The sequence below is a fragment of the Coffea eugenioides genome, chromosome 4 (genome assembly GCF_003713205.1).
Source record: "Coffea eugenioides isolate CCC68of chromosome 4, Ceug_1.0, whole genome shotgun sequence".
Classification (NCBI taxonomy): domain Eukaryota; kingdom Viridiplantae; phylum Streptophyta; class Magnoliopsida; order Gentianales; family Rubiaceae; genus Coffea; species Coffea eugenioides.
In genome coordinates this window covers 4,631,760-4,646,850 of record NC_040038.1, presented here as the reverse complement: position 1 = coordinate 4,646,850, position 15,091 = coordinate 4,631,760, and the positions used below count along the sequence as shown (strand labels likewise).

At 37.1% G+C, this 15,091-nt stretch overlaps 2 protein-coding genes across 3 annotated transcripts; one reads left to right on the top strand and one right to left on the bottom strand.

The window, feature by feature from the left end:
* The first annotated feature begins 1,675 nt into the window (after window positions 1–1,675).
* On the top strand, window positions 1,676–6,699 carry LOC113767478 (pentatricopeptide repeat-containing protein At5g61990, mitochondrial-like). 2 transcript variants are annotated; one of them, XM_027311587.1, is made up of 4 exons: window positions 1,676–4,983; window positions 5,570–5,641; window positions 5,977–6,065; window positions 6,196–6,699. In XM_027311587.1, exon 1 carries the CDS (start codon window positions 1,694–1,696, stop codon window positions 4,799–4,801), a length of 3,108 nt encoding a protein of 1,035 aa, XP_027167388.1. In that variant the 5' UTR covers window positions 1,676–1,693; the 3' UTR covers window positions 4,802–4,983; window positions 5,570–5,641; window positions 5,977–6,065; window positions 6,196–6,699. The 2 variants fall into 2 exon arrangements, with proteins under 2 accessions (XP_027167388.1, XP_027167389.1); XM_027311588.1 differs by having other exon boundaries at window positions 6,193–6,699.
* A 474-nt stretch (window positions 6,700–7,173) lies between these two features.
* Window positions 7,174–14,837, bottom strand: LOC113767949 (ADP-ribosylation factor GTPase-activating protein AGD3-like). Its single transcript, XM_027312155.1, has 17 exons — window positions 14,696–14,837; window positions 14,115–14,185; window positions 13,831–13,893; window positions 13,307–13,351; window positions 12,443–12,508; window positions 12,276–12,323; window positions 12,073–12,168; window positions 11,947–11,988; window positions 10,934–11,149; window positions 10,678–10,809; window positions 10,363–10,596; window positions 10,134–10,220; window positions 9,741–10,055; window positions 9,338–9,483; window positions 9,169–9,259; window positions 8,118–8,596; window positions 7,174–7,741 (listed from the first exon to the last, which is right to left on the bottom strand). Exons 1-17 carry the CDS (start codon window positions 14,835–14,837, stop codon window positions 7,627–7,629), a joined length of 2,388 nt encoding a protein of 795 aa, XP_027167956.1. The 3' UTR covers window positions 7,174–7,626.
* Window positions 14,838–15,091: the final 254 nt, after the last annotated feature.

Sequence of the window (15,091 nt, the reverse complement as noted above, 5' to 3'; positions counted from 1 at the left end):
CAGCCAAGTTTGGAACCATCATCATGTTCGGATGATGGAATTTGATGCTTTTGCTCTGTGCAAATTTTACTGGTGTCACCCTCAAGCAAAGGTGACCAAAGTTTGAATTTCTTTTTTGAAATGGCCCACTATTATGGGGCCTATAGTAGTCTTTTCCGTCATGAGTAGTTTAAGGAAGGAGCACTTGATGGGCAACCGGGTTTGGGTAATCATCATATTTGTTGGGCCAGAATTTGTGTCATGAGCTGAACCAGCATGACAGAGAAGGCCCTCAATGTAAGTGCAAATATTCAATGGGCCCATGCAGCCTTCGTAATATGGGCTCAGTCTTCCTAGAACGACTAGTTTGTAATTAGTACACATCGTCGGTTGTGTTTTTTAGTTGACAGTTGCCGAAGTTGCCTATTTGCTTAATAAGCTTTAATCCATATGCTCCTTTTTTTTTGACATACATTATTAGGATTAATCTTTCCTACGCACTGTCAGCGTTGGATGAATGACAACTATATAAAATTTGAATTTAAAATTCAATTTTTTGCACACATGTCACGAATCCAACGATGATAGTGTATACACTGTCAATGTATATAAGATTTACTCTATTATTAACGATAATAGTTTTTTGTGTTCTAAGGATGTTAATCACTTGTTTTAGTAGTACTAAGGACGATTAATCTAATATTTTGTGCTTTAACTTTGCGCTCCAACGATAGTGTGAGTCTAAAAAAGTTACTAATAAGGTTCCATCGTTATTATTTCCATTCATGTCTTTTATAACTGTATGTACGTGATGAGTTGTTATAATTTATGTATTGATCTTTTTTTGATTTCCTCTCAATAGCGAATCTGACATCCGTAGTATATGCTTTGGAACTGTATAATTGAACAACACAAAACGAAAATTCCCTTGAAGTTGAGTTGTTGATTTCCTTTATAAGACAAAAAATAATAAAATCAATGCTTGAATGTCAATGGTAAAGCCACACGCCCCTGTTAAGCATAGTCCATAAACAAGGATGGAAATCTCAACGTAATTCGCTTCAATCCGAGATCACGACAATAAAAGATGAGTACATTGGCAAGTAAAGGGACTAGAGAAGGATTTTTATTTTTTTTTTGTTGGATAAGAAAAAAGTTTGGATGGGTTCAGTTTCGATCACCATTACAGATCAGAACATACATTTAGAACTATAGGTTGTTTACGGAAGTTCTTACAAATCATCCATCAACACAACTCTAATATCGACAGTAGAATTTGTATACACGTCCTGCAGAAGATCTTTTGTAAAGAAATTGTTCGATTTTGCTAATTGAGTCAACTTATATTCTTGATATGAGTTTATTCTAAACTGATCCAGGGCCAATGGGCCTGTTACAAATTCATTAGTACAACAAACTGGGCTTAACTCTCCACCTTTAACCAAGTGAAAAAGAAAAGGGTTTACAGGTGAATTCCAACCGATTTTCCATACCCACCCGATGTCCCAAACTGGAATGGTTTTTCTTTTTTTGTCAAACCCCAAACTTGAATGGTTGAATGTCTCGAAAACTAGTAGACCAGAACAGAGCATAGCTTCAGACGGAGATTTTAGAAGAAATTAAAATGAAGAAGCTCTAGGGTAGGAGGTAATATCATATTTGTAAAAGAAATTTAGAGCCATTTTGTATTGGCAAAAAGAAAAAAAAAGAAAGAATGATGTTATCAGCTTCTCGCAAAGCCTATGCATTTCGGTACCAAAAGCACCTGGTTTTGAAGAAAGCAATAAAGTTTAATGTTCTCCGGACATCGGTGTATTTCTTCCACACCTCCAGAGGAAATGAATCCACGGCTGAAGAAATCAGCAAGATTTTGATGCACAACAACTGGCAATTCCTCTTAGAATCCTCCACTGTCCCTCAAGAAAAGCTGAACCCAGATGTGGTTCAATCAGTTCTTCAAAGAAACCAACTGGATATTCATCCCAAACGCCTTTTGGACTTCTTCAACTGGTCAAACCAGCAAATGGGTACTCCTCAAAATCTCGATTCTTTTTCAATTCTCAATTTGATTCTATGTAACTCCAATTTATTCTCACTTGCCAATGGGTTATTGAGTAAAATGATCGAGACCCGGATTCCGGTTTTAGATATTTTGAGCTCATTGCTGGAATGTTGTAAGGAATGTGATAGGTTGAAATCAAGGTCTGTTGTGTTTGAGTTGTTAATTGATGCTTATAGGACAAAGGGTTTTTTGAACGAGGCTTTTTCTGTGTTTTTGGGAGCTAAAGATGGTAAATTTATGCCGAATTTGTTGTGTTGTAATTCATTGTTGAAGGATTTGATGAAGAGTAATAGAATGGAGTTGTTTTGGAAGGTGTATGAGGGCGTGGTAGAGAGCGGGGTTCCTCTTGATGTTTATACGTACACAAGTGTGATCCATGCTTACTGTAAGCTTGGGAATGTTGGGGAGGCGAAAAGGATCCTACGCGTGATGGAAGAAAATGGGTGTACTCCGAATTTGGTTACCTATAACGTTGTTATAAGAGGGTTGTGTGGAAAGGGGGCTGTGGATGAAGCTCTTCAACTGAAGAGGTCAATGGATGATAAGGGGTTGATTCCAGATAGTTACACGTGTTCGATACTTATAGATGGGTTCTGCAAGCAGAAGAGGTCAGTGGAAGCTAAATCAATTTTGGAAGAGATGAATGACATGGGTCTCAGGCCTGACCAAATTGCCTATACTGCATTGATTGATGGCTTCATGAAAGAGGGTAACATGGAAGGTGCATTTAGAATTAAGGATGCAATGGTTGCAAAGGGAATCAAGTTAAACATTGTGGCTTACAATACTATAATAAATGGGCTGTGTAAAGTTGGTCAGATGGAAAAGGCAGTGGAATTCATGAATGAGATGACTACAATGGGCATAGCACCTGAAACTCAGACTTTTAATTATCTAATTGAAGCGTATATTCAAAAGGGAAGTCTGGATAAGGCTTCTGAGGTTCTTGCTGAGATGAAGGAGAGAAACATGGAACTTTCTGTATATACTTTTGGTGTCATAATAAATGGGTTATGTCGTTCTGGGGATTACTACCGTGCAAAACTTGTCCTAGACAAAATGGTCAGTTGTGGTGTCAAACCAAATGCCATCATCTATTCAAACATGATAAAAAGCTATGTACAGAATGGTAAGTTTGAAGATGCAACCAATGTCTTGAAGGAAATGTTGCAGAAAGGTGTTTTGCCTGATCTATATTGCTATAATTCTGTTATAATTGGCCTTTGCAAAGCCAGAAGAATGGAAGAAGCAAAAACATGTCTAATTGAAATGGGAAAGTGTGGACTAAAGCCAAATGCATATACATATGGGGCTTTCGTCTCAGGATATAGTGAGGCAGGGCAAATGGAAGTAGCAGAAAGGTATTTTAAAGAGATGCTTGATCTTGGTATTGCACCAAATCTTGTTGTTTATACATGCATGATAAATGGCTTCTGCAAAGAGGAAATTAAGCAAGCCTTTTCAACATTCAACTCTATGCTAGGACAGGGATTACTCCCAGATTTGCAACTGTATAGTGTTCTTATCAATGGCCTCTCGAAAAATGGAAAATTAACAGAAGCCATGCAAGTTTTGTCTGACCTGTATGATGCAGGTTTACATCCTGATGTTTACACTTACACCTCCCTCATCTCAGGCTTTTGTAAGCAAGGAAATATGGAAAAAGCCTTTTTGCTTCATGATGAAATGTTCCAGAAGGGTATTTTTCCAAATATTGTCACTTACAATGCATTAATAGGTGGCCTATGCAAGTCAGGTGACATTGAGAAATCTAGGGAACTGTTTGATGGGATCTCTGGCAAGGGTTTGATGCCCAATTGTGTAACTTATGCTACAATAATTGACGGATACTGCAAATCAGGAAACCTATGCGAGGCATTTAACTTATTCAATGAAATGCCAGCAAGGGGGCTCCAACCAGATTCTTTTGTCTACAATGCCCTTGCCAATGGGTGCTGCAAGGAAGGGGAAACAGAGAAAGCATTGTTACTGTTCCATGAAATGATACAGAAAGGCATTGCATCTATTGTGACTTTTAATACTTTGATTGATGGGCTTTGCAAGTGGGGAAAATTGACTAAAGCAATTGACTTGGTGAATGAAATGACTGATAAGAATATCACACCAAATCATATAACCTTCACAATTTTGATTGACTACCATTGCAAGGCTGGGATGATCAAAGAAGCAGAGGAACTTTTCATAGACATGCAGAACAGGAATCTGAAGCCAACAAATTTCACTTACATGTCTCTCTTACATGGTTACAACAAAGTTGGGAATCGGTCAAAAATGTTTTCAGCTTTTGAAAATTTGGTTGAGAGGGGCATTGAGCCTGATGAACTGATTTACAGCATGATGATAGGTGCGTATTTCAAAGAAGGGCATTTGGAAAAAGGTTTTAAACTTTGGGATCTAGCATTGGACAAGGGATTGCTGGATGGATTGACAAATGAAACGCTAGTTGAGACCTTGTCTGGAAATGGTGAAATTTCTAGAGTAATGGAATTACTTGATAGGATTGGAAACCAAGGATATAATCCTTGTCTTGCAATGTGCAGTACTTTGATCCATGGATTGAATAAGGCAGGATATTCCGGAAGACTAGATAAAATATTAGAAATTATGAAAGGGTATGGCTGGATTCCTAAATCCACAGCTTTAAACGAGTTCATTGATCTATACCAAATAAGTGCAAATTCTGAGAGTGTTAGCAATCTCTCAAAGCAAGCAGCCCTAGAAGTTGCTTGTCAGGTTTAAGCAGAGTTTGAGGCGATGGTAGTTATGACTTTTGCGTTCTTGGTTATGCTGGCTGTTCGACTGATTTTTGGGATACTGTATAAGGAGACGGATCTATTAAGTGCGGTGAGCAGCCTCAGTTTTTGCTGCAATTAAGTTGCGTGAAAGTTTTCAGCTGCAATCAAAAGATACATCTGTGAAAGGTGAAAATACAAAATTCTACACTTCATCATTCATCTCAGTTGTTATCACATTCCTCCTTTCCCTTTTTACTGTTATATATACATACACATATACATACATATACATATGGCTTTGTTTTCCTCTTTTTTTAATGGGTGGGTGGGACTTTTACTTTCAATTAAAATGCACAGATGGTCCGCTTGTTCTTTTATTTACAATGTGATTATGTTTCGTTTTTTGTAGAACTTGAAAGGGTTGCATGTTTTTGTTGAAACCAGTTTCATGATTGTAGTTGGGATCTTTACTTCCATGGCAGGAATACGAAATTGCCTCCTGTTTTCTTATTTCCTTCTTTTCGGCTATTGGGGACAGAAAAATGGGTGTTTGGGGGGGGGAGGAGGGGGTGTTGGGGTTGGTGCGGTTCTTTATGAGATGCTGTCACACAGAGGCATGTATGTGCACACACCTGAACACATAACCCTAAGTATGCTAGGGGACTCTTGGCCCTCAGCAAAAGCATAGATGCTACTTTAGGTCATGGCTTCAGTTACTTAACGGAGGAGTAAAATCCCATGCTTAACAAACTGATTTGAGTTCATTTTGCAGGTGATGTGCTCCATGGTACTACCTTTAGCAATAGCAGGTGGTAAAAGAAGCAAAGGGTTTTGAGCTTAAAAGGTAATAATTATGCCTTCTATGTTTTTAATGTAATAGGATTTGTTGGCTCTAGTATGTCCCTAGATATTCAGCCTAAGTTATTCATCTATCCTTGCGTTGTTTCATTTTATCTGTGTTTTTTCCTGATGTTTCTAATGCAAATAGCTTTTGATGTGCACATGGCATCTTATGTTGACAATGCTAATTATCAATGATTATCTGATCAGAATAATTTCTAATCTTCTGAAGTATTGCGGGGTATTGAGCTGCACGTTATATGTATATATATGTTTATGTACTACTTTTGTTGAGCTACTTATTCCTGGATTGTTTACTTCTGTCCACCTCTTGAGCAGGGTTTTCGATCCTTGCTAGCTTAAGGACATCTGATGGACAAGGTTGCACATCTTACAACGATTTTAGGGGAATCATGAACTGCAATTTGGTATGCCAGATTGGAGCGCTGTGTTTTACTGTTGATGATTCTTTTGTTTCTTGTATTGTATTTTAGCACGAGTGAGTTATTATATTGCTTTGCAAATTGCTGCTTTACGTTTTGTCTCTCCACTCAGCAGGCACTGGTAAAAACACGAGGCAGACCAGCAAAAGTTTGAAGAAACACTTTGCTCATAGCGCAGAGTGATTAGGGAAACTTCGGACTCCATGCTCCCTGGAGCATTTTGAGCTACACACTCCCACTTTTCTCCAAGTGAATTGTACCAAAAATCAAGCTGTATCAACATGCAGTTCATTCTCATGAACTGGCAATCCTCTGCTGTCTTTTTCTGTTTCAATGAGGACCACTGTTAATGTTTAGTCACCAAAAAGCTTCTGGTGATCACTGGCTCGAGTCACACTGATGAAGAAGATGTTATGCGATAAATTTGTGGAATTGGTTTTCGTGCCTGACACCAAATTTAGGTGGACAAACAAATGGGACTTGGTGGATCAATGTGTCTGATTTTCTGCATTCGCTGATGACTTGCTTTGTTCTACACTGATAATTAGTGTATTTGACAAAACAAAATTATGAAAATCGGGAAAGAGTAAAAGATTTCCACTTTGATTACTGAATGTTATGTATTGTTGTTTAGTCTAATTAGTAGCTGGATGGATGATTGAGAGAAGTGGGAATCCAAGTAAAAAGGGAATTGGCAGTTCGAGTTGGAAAATATAAGGCTTGTGCAGATACCATATAGTTTTACTTCTTCATTTTATGCTCATAATGATTTTTGTTTAACGTTATTATTTGTTGCCACAAAATCCTTCTAATTATTCCATGAGGCTAAAACCTCATAATTTTTTAACGTGATAAAATCCCAATTACACTCGGAAACTGAGTATAAAATAAAAATTAATATTGCTTTCTGCCGAAGGATACAAGCAGATTTGGCGTTACCATGGATTGAATGAGGAGGACCAACCAAGGTATAATGAAGGGACTACTTTTATCGCTCTTTGATTGTAAATCAAAACAGGAAAAACAACTATTATCCATCCTAAGCGTGGAAGCAAATTCAAAAGGAAAAATGACAAAGAAACGGTGGAAGCAATTTCAAAAGGACAGAAATCAAAATTTTTCAAGATTCAATGCAAATCATACAACTATTATCCATCCTAAGCGTCCTCCTAACAGCACATTTCTGGGGACTACTCAAGTACAATAGGAGTCCCATGGTCACAGAGTCATCCTGAAATTACTTAAAAAGTTATATACAGCCACAGCATATTCATCCTAGCCAATCTCAAAAGAAAAGAAACCAGAAAAGATGGCACACAAACACGAGTATTGTGCATCTTTACACTGTTTTTGGTACCACATTGTGTCTTTCAGAAAAAGGCATGCACCCAGTGGGAGACGAAAGTGAGGTAACTCCCTTGCATGGTTTAACTGGTAAGAACCTGACTAGCCATATTCAAATTACCTCAGATCCCAGGGTAGAAGAGCGCACCGATTTAGTACATTCGAAAGTTTTCATTTCTACCTCTGATTCATGGATCCAAGGCTATCTGCTAGCATTTTTCAAGACAGCAATTATCTCAACATCATCGAGGTCAGATTCTTTAACAAGCTGTAAAGGTGTTTTACCTTCCTTATCTGGAGCTTGCGGGTCAGCTCCCCTGCCATCCAAGGGGTCACATGAGCAGCAGTTAAAAACTTTCGAACGCACACTCCCTACTAGATGTTTAGATTTGGAAATAAAAGTCTTCTAGTATATGAATTAATTACTAACAGCTGACTTAGTCATGCATTGTATCAATGAAGGACTTGAACTAGGTGTTTAGACAATGCACAAAACAACTTCAGGAAGTTGAAGTTCCTTCTTATACTGATAAACAAAAATCACACTTGGAAACTGAGGATAAACTGAACATGGACCCCGAAAAAAAAAAAAAAAAGATGAGGATTCTCCACAATGAAAACAAAGAAGCATAGGATCTGTTGATTGGAAAAAGAAAAGAACATAATAGAAATCTAGTCAGATGCAAGAATTAACTAGTAAGCAGAAGCTTGACAATTGCAATTCTTCCTCTTATTATAGCATGATGCAATGGTGCCTGACCCCTTGAATCACAAGAATTTATATTTGCACCATGTTGTAGGAGCAACTCTACCATACTGACATCAGCAATTTGGCAGGCCAGGTGAAGCAAGGAACAGCCATCAAGAAGATAATTAATGAACTGACTATGACTAATGCTTTCTGCATTTGCAGATAGTACAGAACCACCATCCATATTGTCAAAGTTCTGATGAGCATTTGCATGATCCTGCAATCTCATTGGCTTGGCTAGACTTAATGGTGTAGTAAGTGAGGCTTGCCTAAGGATGGCGTTTACATCCACTTCACATATGACAATGAGGCGGTATGCTGATTTCTTATCATTCATGCGAACACTTTCCCACAATTGTTCGGCAACTGAAAGAAGATGCTTACTGTCGTTAACTTTCTGAACAAAACGTTTTTCTGCATACTGCAAAAGGAAAACACGCTGTTAATTTTTTCTTTTTCCCAGATAAAAAAAAAAAAGCAAACATCGTATTAGTAAAACAGTATTCCCCTGTACAGAAAGTGCAGATAACAATTCAAAATCAGACAAAAACTCATCTGAGTGTCCATGCATGTTTATAGCTCTTATTTTTTTTTTATTTTTTGAACTGTCACATTGGCGCAGCAGTCATCTCCATGCATGTTTATAGATACTCCAAGAAAACAAGTATACAAAACCTAGCGATTATAGTCTACCGAGGTTTCTGAATGCCTTGAAAAGATCTGTGATTCGTCTGATTCCATGATAGCCAAAACTTTGCCCTTAAATTGCACATCAAACTAAAAGAAAAAAAAGAGTCCATTTTAACAAATCACCGTAAAGTCAATATCTAAGAGATTGTCTTTAATGTGACTTTTTAAAGTAAAATTGACTTCCTTAGTTTGCGAACAACAATAAATTCAACAATACTTGTATAGTTTCCAATTAAGATATGAACATTTGAGTAAATAATCCAACTGAGCTGATAGAGATAAAAAAAGAAGAAGAGTTAGTACCTTTGCATGAATGAACTTCTCCTTAACTGAGATATGATCATCATGACTGGGTTTACTGAAAAACTGTTTGTGTTTATCAGACTCAAAGAACCTGCATCAAAGATATATATATTTAACATTAAGCCTTTAAAACAAGATAATCAACTGCAGAAAACTCTGCAACACTTACCGCCTTGGTATTTCATCAGCCTGAAAAGTTTTTCTTGCATTCAACAGCCCCTCCCATATTGAATTCACAAAGACGTTCCCCAAGGCCTGGAACAACGCTATCACAGAAGGTTCCCAGACCTTCACATCGAGAGCTAAGGATCTCACCTGCACTTGAAGTACACAACAATGTAGGATTAGCAACCAAGAAAATCATTTGCTACTAGCGCTAAAAGTAATCAGCTACAATGAGCAACCAGCACTTTTCTTCTCATGAGCTATTTATTGTCAAAATTCCTTTCATATACAACCAGGACTAGGTCTTGATAGAACCTTTACACTAGAAATGTGTTTGTAAGATATTGAAAATTAACAGAAAATGTGAGAAGGTTAAAATGCAAACTTGAGATAAAAAAAAAACTTGCCTTTGATATATGTACCCCAAGGTTTCGGTGAACACCAGAACACTCTATACAGATTAGGACACCAAGATTCAGGGAAGCCCAGTCTGGTTCAAGCGCACCACAATCAGCGCACACATCGTTCCCAGGTAACCTTTTTAATGTATCAACTGGCTTATCAATTTTCATACTATGATGTAGCTGCAGTGCACTTTTTGATGAACGTATCAAGTTCCTAGAAGCAAATTCCTTATCAGAGGAATGTTCTTCAATTGTCCCGTGATCATAATCTGGACTTCCGATGGAACTACTTTCACTACTGGGGCTTGCAGCAAAATGCTGGCACATGATTGAATTAGTATAATTCATGAGAACCAAACACTACGTTTAGAATGCACTGATGCAGTTCGATTTTACCTTCTCGGGTTCCTGGGAACTCAGTAAAGATGCAATAACTCCAGTTATTTTATCAATCCAATCCATTTGCTCTGTTGCACTCTCTGCCTACATGACCAAACAACTACTAAGCTACCGACCAAGATAACGAGTCTTTAAGTAATTGGGTTACAAAAGACATTCAGCCTCACCAACTGAAAAGTTTCTCACTACTCAAACTATTAAACATGTCAGGCTAATAAGTATTTACCTGCAAGGTGTAATTCTTCGCTGGTGAAATTATCCTGAAGCAAAATCTCAGATCTGATTGATCTGCATCAACTTTTATTGTTGATGTGAGTAAGTTCACCGTGTGACGTGCAACAGACTTTTCGTCGTGTACACCACCATGATAATGAGAAGACAACCAACGACTTAGAAGTCCAGAACTGGGTTCTGAGGGAGAACTTCTATGTACATGAAAGTGACTTCCAGATCCTGGGAACTAGTAGAGAATAACATATTAAGTGGAGACGAACCAAAAGGAAGGAGCCTTTGACATGAAATTTTTGTTTAAATTACTTACAGATGACCTGCTCCATTGTTTGCGATAGTAATACAACATTCCTCTGCTATCCAAGACAAAAAATCTTCTCTTCCAGTCACCTCTTAAATTAGAAGAACGTTTTGAGAGATATCCTTGTTTAATGGTTTGCACCTAAACTATTGAAAACTTAGCTATAAACATAGAGATCAGGAACATATATTGAAAAGAGTAAATGCTAAAAGAAACCAAGGAAAGCTCTCTTTGGTTACAAGGAAATCAATATCAATTTGAGTACCTTCCCTTCCAGTGCAGACTGCATAACTGCCTCTATGACTTTGTGGGAACCTCTAGGGAATTGTTGTACTATATCATGACTTGGAGAACCAATGGAGCCATTGAATGATCTTCTACTCTCTTGATCAACCTGCCTTTTGTACTCCTGCATCCTTTCATTTAGAGCTGCCTGCTCATAATTGGAACTTTCTCTTGCATGCTGTGCATAAGCCAAGACCTGTAACAGAATAGCTTCCCTAAACTCCACAAGATATGTATAGTTTATCATATAGACATTAAACATCAAAACTGTAGCTTAAACCATTCAGAAACCACTTCAACCACAAGGAAACAGCTGATAGATATATTCAACAGATCGTGCGGTTGGCTTAAATATCTGATAGAATGAGGATGTCCAGAATGTATTTTGCATACTATTTTCATGATTGAACAAATAAAGTTTTCATGTGCAAGAAGTACGTAGTAGTGGCTGCTTGACTCCAATCTCCATTACTTCATGTTTGCTATTAATAGTTGCAATCAGTTCGACAAGTCGCTAAATCATGAAGCCGCCATGAACAAAACCAATTCCTTAGAGAATATCAGCTATTGAAGGATCAAGGATAGAATTTAACAACTGAATAAAAACTTTTTAAGTTTGAGCTTCTTAAAGTAAAACATTAATACATAGATGGGAAACATTGGGCAACATCTGTGGTAAATTATGGAAATGTAAGGAAATTTAAGTAAGATTGAGGCGACATCTTGCATGTATGCCAGTCCTATTCTAGGAGGATCCCATTGATGCATCTAAGGAATGCTGTTACGGCAATGTAGCTTGTCCAATGCTTTGGCAGGGTAAGCTTCTATATAAGTCTCTGTAATTGCTTTCTTCAACCTCCTCTTAAGCATCTTACTATTACTCCTATATGCTCTTGTATGTTCCTTCCAGGGATATGAACTACTGGACAAATAAAAGAGGTGCTAAAACACGTTATCAGAAATCAGTCCATAATAAAAAAAGAAAAACTGGACCTGGTTTATGTAAGGCTCCATCTGATGCAATAGCTCGTATCCCTGTACATGACATCACTTTTTGGATTCAGCATGTGCATTATAAGCGTATCTCCATTTACTAAGAGCTTCTAATCATAAAAGGACCTGTTTGAAATAACGAAGATGAGCATCCATTGCACTACCTACAGCATCCAAAAACTCGAATCGTTTCTTTGCCTCAACAGTAGAAAGAGCACCAACCTGACCTTTCATCAAAAAGTTCTATAGTAAGACAATTTCGAAATTAGAGAATTCCATATCTTGATAGTTCTATAGAAAAAAGAAATGACTAGAAACTTAAAACAAACCAGATTGAACCGTGATTGCTCAAACACAGATCTTGAATTATGAAGTTCCTGGAACGTCCCTCTACCAAATTAGAATTTAACAGATAATGGTTACCCATAACCAATTATCTGATCAACGAAAGCAATTGGTAATAAATCATTTAATGTAAAAAACTAATGCTCAATACCTCCTCTAATGCAGCAGCTACATCATTTTTAGTGCTTTTCCTCAATGACAAATACTTCTCGCGGACCTGAGGCAGGAATAGGGTGTTAACAATAAAAGAAGAAAGTACCAACTATATCAGCATGTGATTCATCACTGTACATCCTTTATTGGTATGTTAAGATATTCCAATTGTATATTTTGTAATATTTAGTAGCTTGTAATCAAAACAAGGGGGGTTCCTGTATAGTGTACAGCAGCAAGAGATTAGGAGTAACAAGCCAGTGCTCTATCTTCTCAACTAATGATTGGGTATGTTGATGGGTTAAGTTGGTAAAATTCTGCCTATACTTAGTTCAATGGAGCTTAAAAAACCCCACAGCAACCACTAAATATAAGCTTTAGATCTACAGTGCGGTGCAAAATAGGCTCCCTCACCATTTTGTGCGTGACTAGGAGAAAGAGAGATACTCTTAAGAGAGATATGGCTCTAAATATAGAAGTGTATATATTTGAAAGGAAAAGTACCAAAGTAAGGATGATTTCTTTGACTTTTAATGGATCTCATAGTTCTCTGCAGCTTCCTACTCACTTAAGAAGATTGATGCTTAGTTTCCTAAGTACCCCAAATTATAAAACTGCTAATTATCTCTAATCCTCAAGCTGCCTGGCATGTCAGTGGACTAAAGGATTGACATGGAAATGCTAAAGGATCTATTAAGCAACTGAAGTCATAATCTAATCATAACATGAGAGTAGGTCTCTCAGCACTGCCAATAATGACAGTAAATGAAATAGGAATTTTTATAGATCAACTGAGCTTCTCATAAAAAATTGATTTGAGAAAATAAAATCAGCAAACTGCTGAGGTGTAATCATGTAATACCTGGTCATAAGTAACATTAGCCTTATCAAAACGCTTACGAGCTTCCTGCAATTTACATGATTGTGTTGATTAGAATGGAAAAGATCCTTCAATATATAATAGTAGGAGGGAAGTCGTGCAGAGTTATAATGATATATACATATAAACAGTATTACAAGTAACAGAGTAACAACAACAGGTGACCCTATTATTAAGCATCATCTAATGTGCAATCTCAGAATATAAAATAAGTCATAACTGAGGTGAAATTCTAATCTCCCACTTATTTCATTTGCTTTATTCCAGTTCAATATGCATTTATTTATTGAGAACACATGCAAGCACATTAACCTACCTATAACACCAGAAAAAGTGTTTAAGACCGTGGAGACCAGGGTGACTTGCGAACAAGGACACAACAAGAAACTATGGGGGAGACATCAAAGAGAGAAATATGCATTCCTTGAAGACCAAACAGGATTATATTCTGAGCACCTCCTTCATTTTATAGAGCAAAAGCCTAAACTCAAAGTGATGGCTAGTACCTTGACATCTTGAAGATCAACATTAGCAAAGTGCAGTAGCCTATCATTTAGTATGTGCTCCACCTGAAAAATTGGAAAGTAAGGAGAGGAATTAAAACAGATATAAGACTAGGTTAAATGCCATGGTGCCGAAGAAGTTAATGTATCTATATATTAATTGCATATTAGATCAAAGGAAGCCAAGGAAACTGAAAGTACTTTTAGTAGATTCTTATGAAACTACTTTTAGTAAAGAGCAAAAAGAACAAAATGAACTCTTTCAAAATTGAAAGAAGATTTATCACCTGCGATCGAAGAACTTCCTTGTACATTCCAATTTCTCTCAGAGCAATTGCAAACTTAGCCATATCAGGGCCTAACATATTCAATATTAAACTCCATCAGCATTAAAACCTGCAAAAGATGAATGATTGACCCAAAAAAAAAAAGGAGACCGAAAGATGAACAAACAAATACGCTGGCAAAACAAATACATCCTGCTTGCTTGGAAGAAAGCAGTATGTTAATCTTCACTTCATTTTGAACAATTATGACTAGATTTACTTGACTGAAATCCCATGACTTGATATTCAGGACATGTATATCAAGTTCTGCTGAGAAGGGCGCTGCCTTTTTCAAGTTTTACTTTCTTTTGTCAATTTTATACCAGTAGATAAAGTTCTCAACATAATCTGTCAGAAAATGACATGCAGAGATTCAGCAGGTATAGCGACAGATTTCATGCACATGGGGCCCAAGTGTTTTTGAACTCCTAGCTACATTTTGATAATCACAAGTTTTGGAGCATTAAGAGGAAACCAATTCATACAAGTCTGAAAATTTCCAAGCTGGAAAACAACTCATACAGAAAATAAACAAAAAGTACCTCCAAATGCAACAGAAATGGGATCATTGTGACCGCCTCCAAATGTTTCAAGAGCACTTGCAAAAGCAATGTCCCTATCGTATGCTTCTCCAAGACCTTCTCTGGAAAATTTGAACAAACAAATATCAAGTGTGTACTTCATGATGAGCAAGTTTAACAATAAAGAGTTATCCAAGTATATTTGCAACAGAAATTAATAGACAGTTTCATGGCCCAAAAAGAAATTAGTGAATCCTCTCAGTATCTAGTTTACCAATATTTCAGAGGCTGATATCTGCTGCAATGAGCAATTAACAATTCAATCATATCAAACAATCTGAGAAGGCATTCTTTAACAACGCAAAACAACATTACTGTATTAGAAGAAGAAGGCAAGAGAAGTCAAAGAGCTTCATT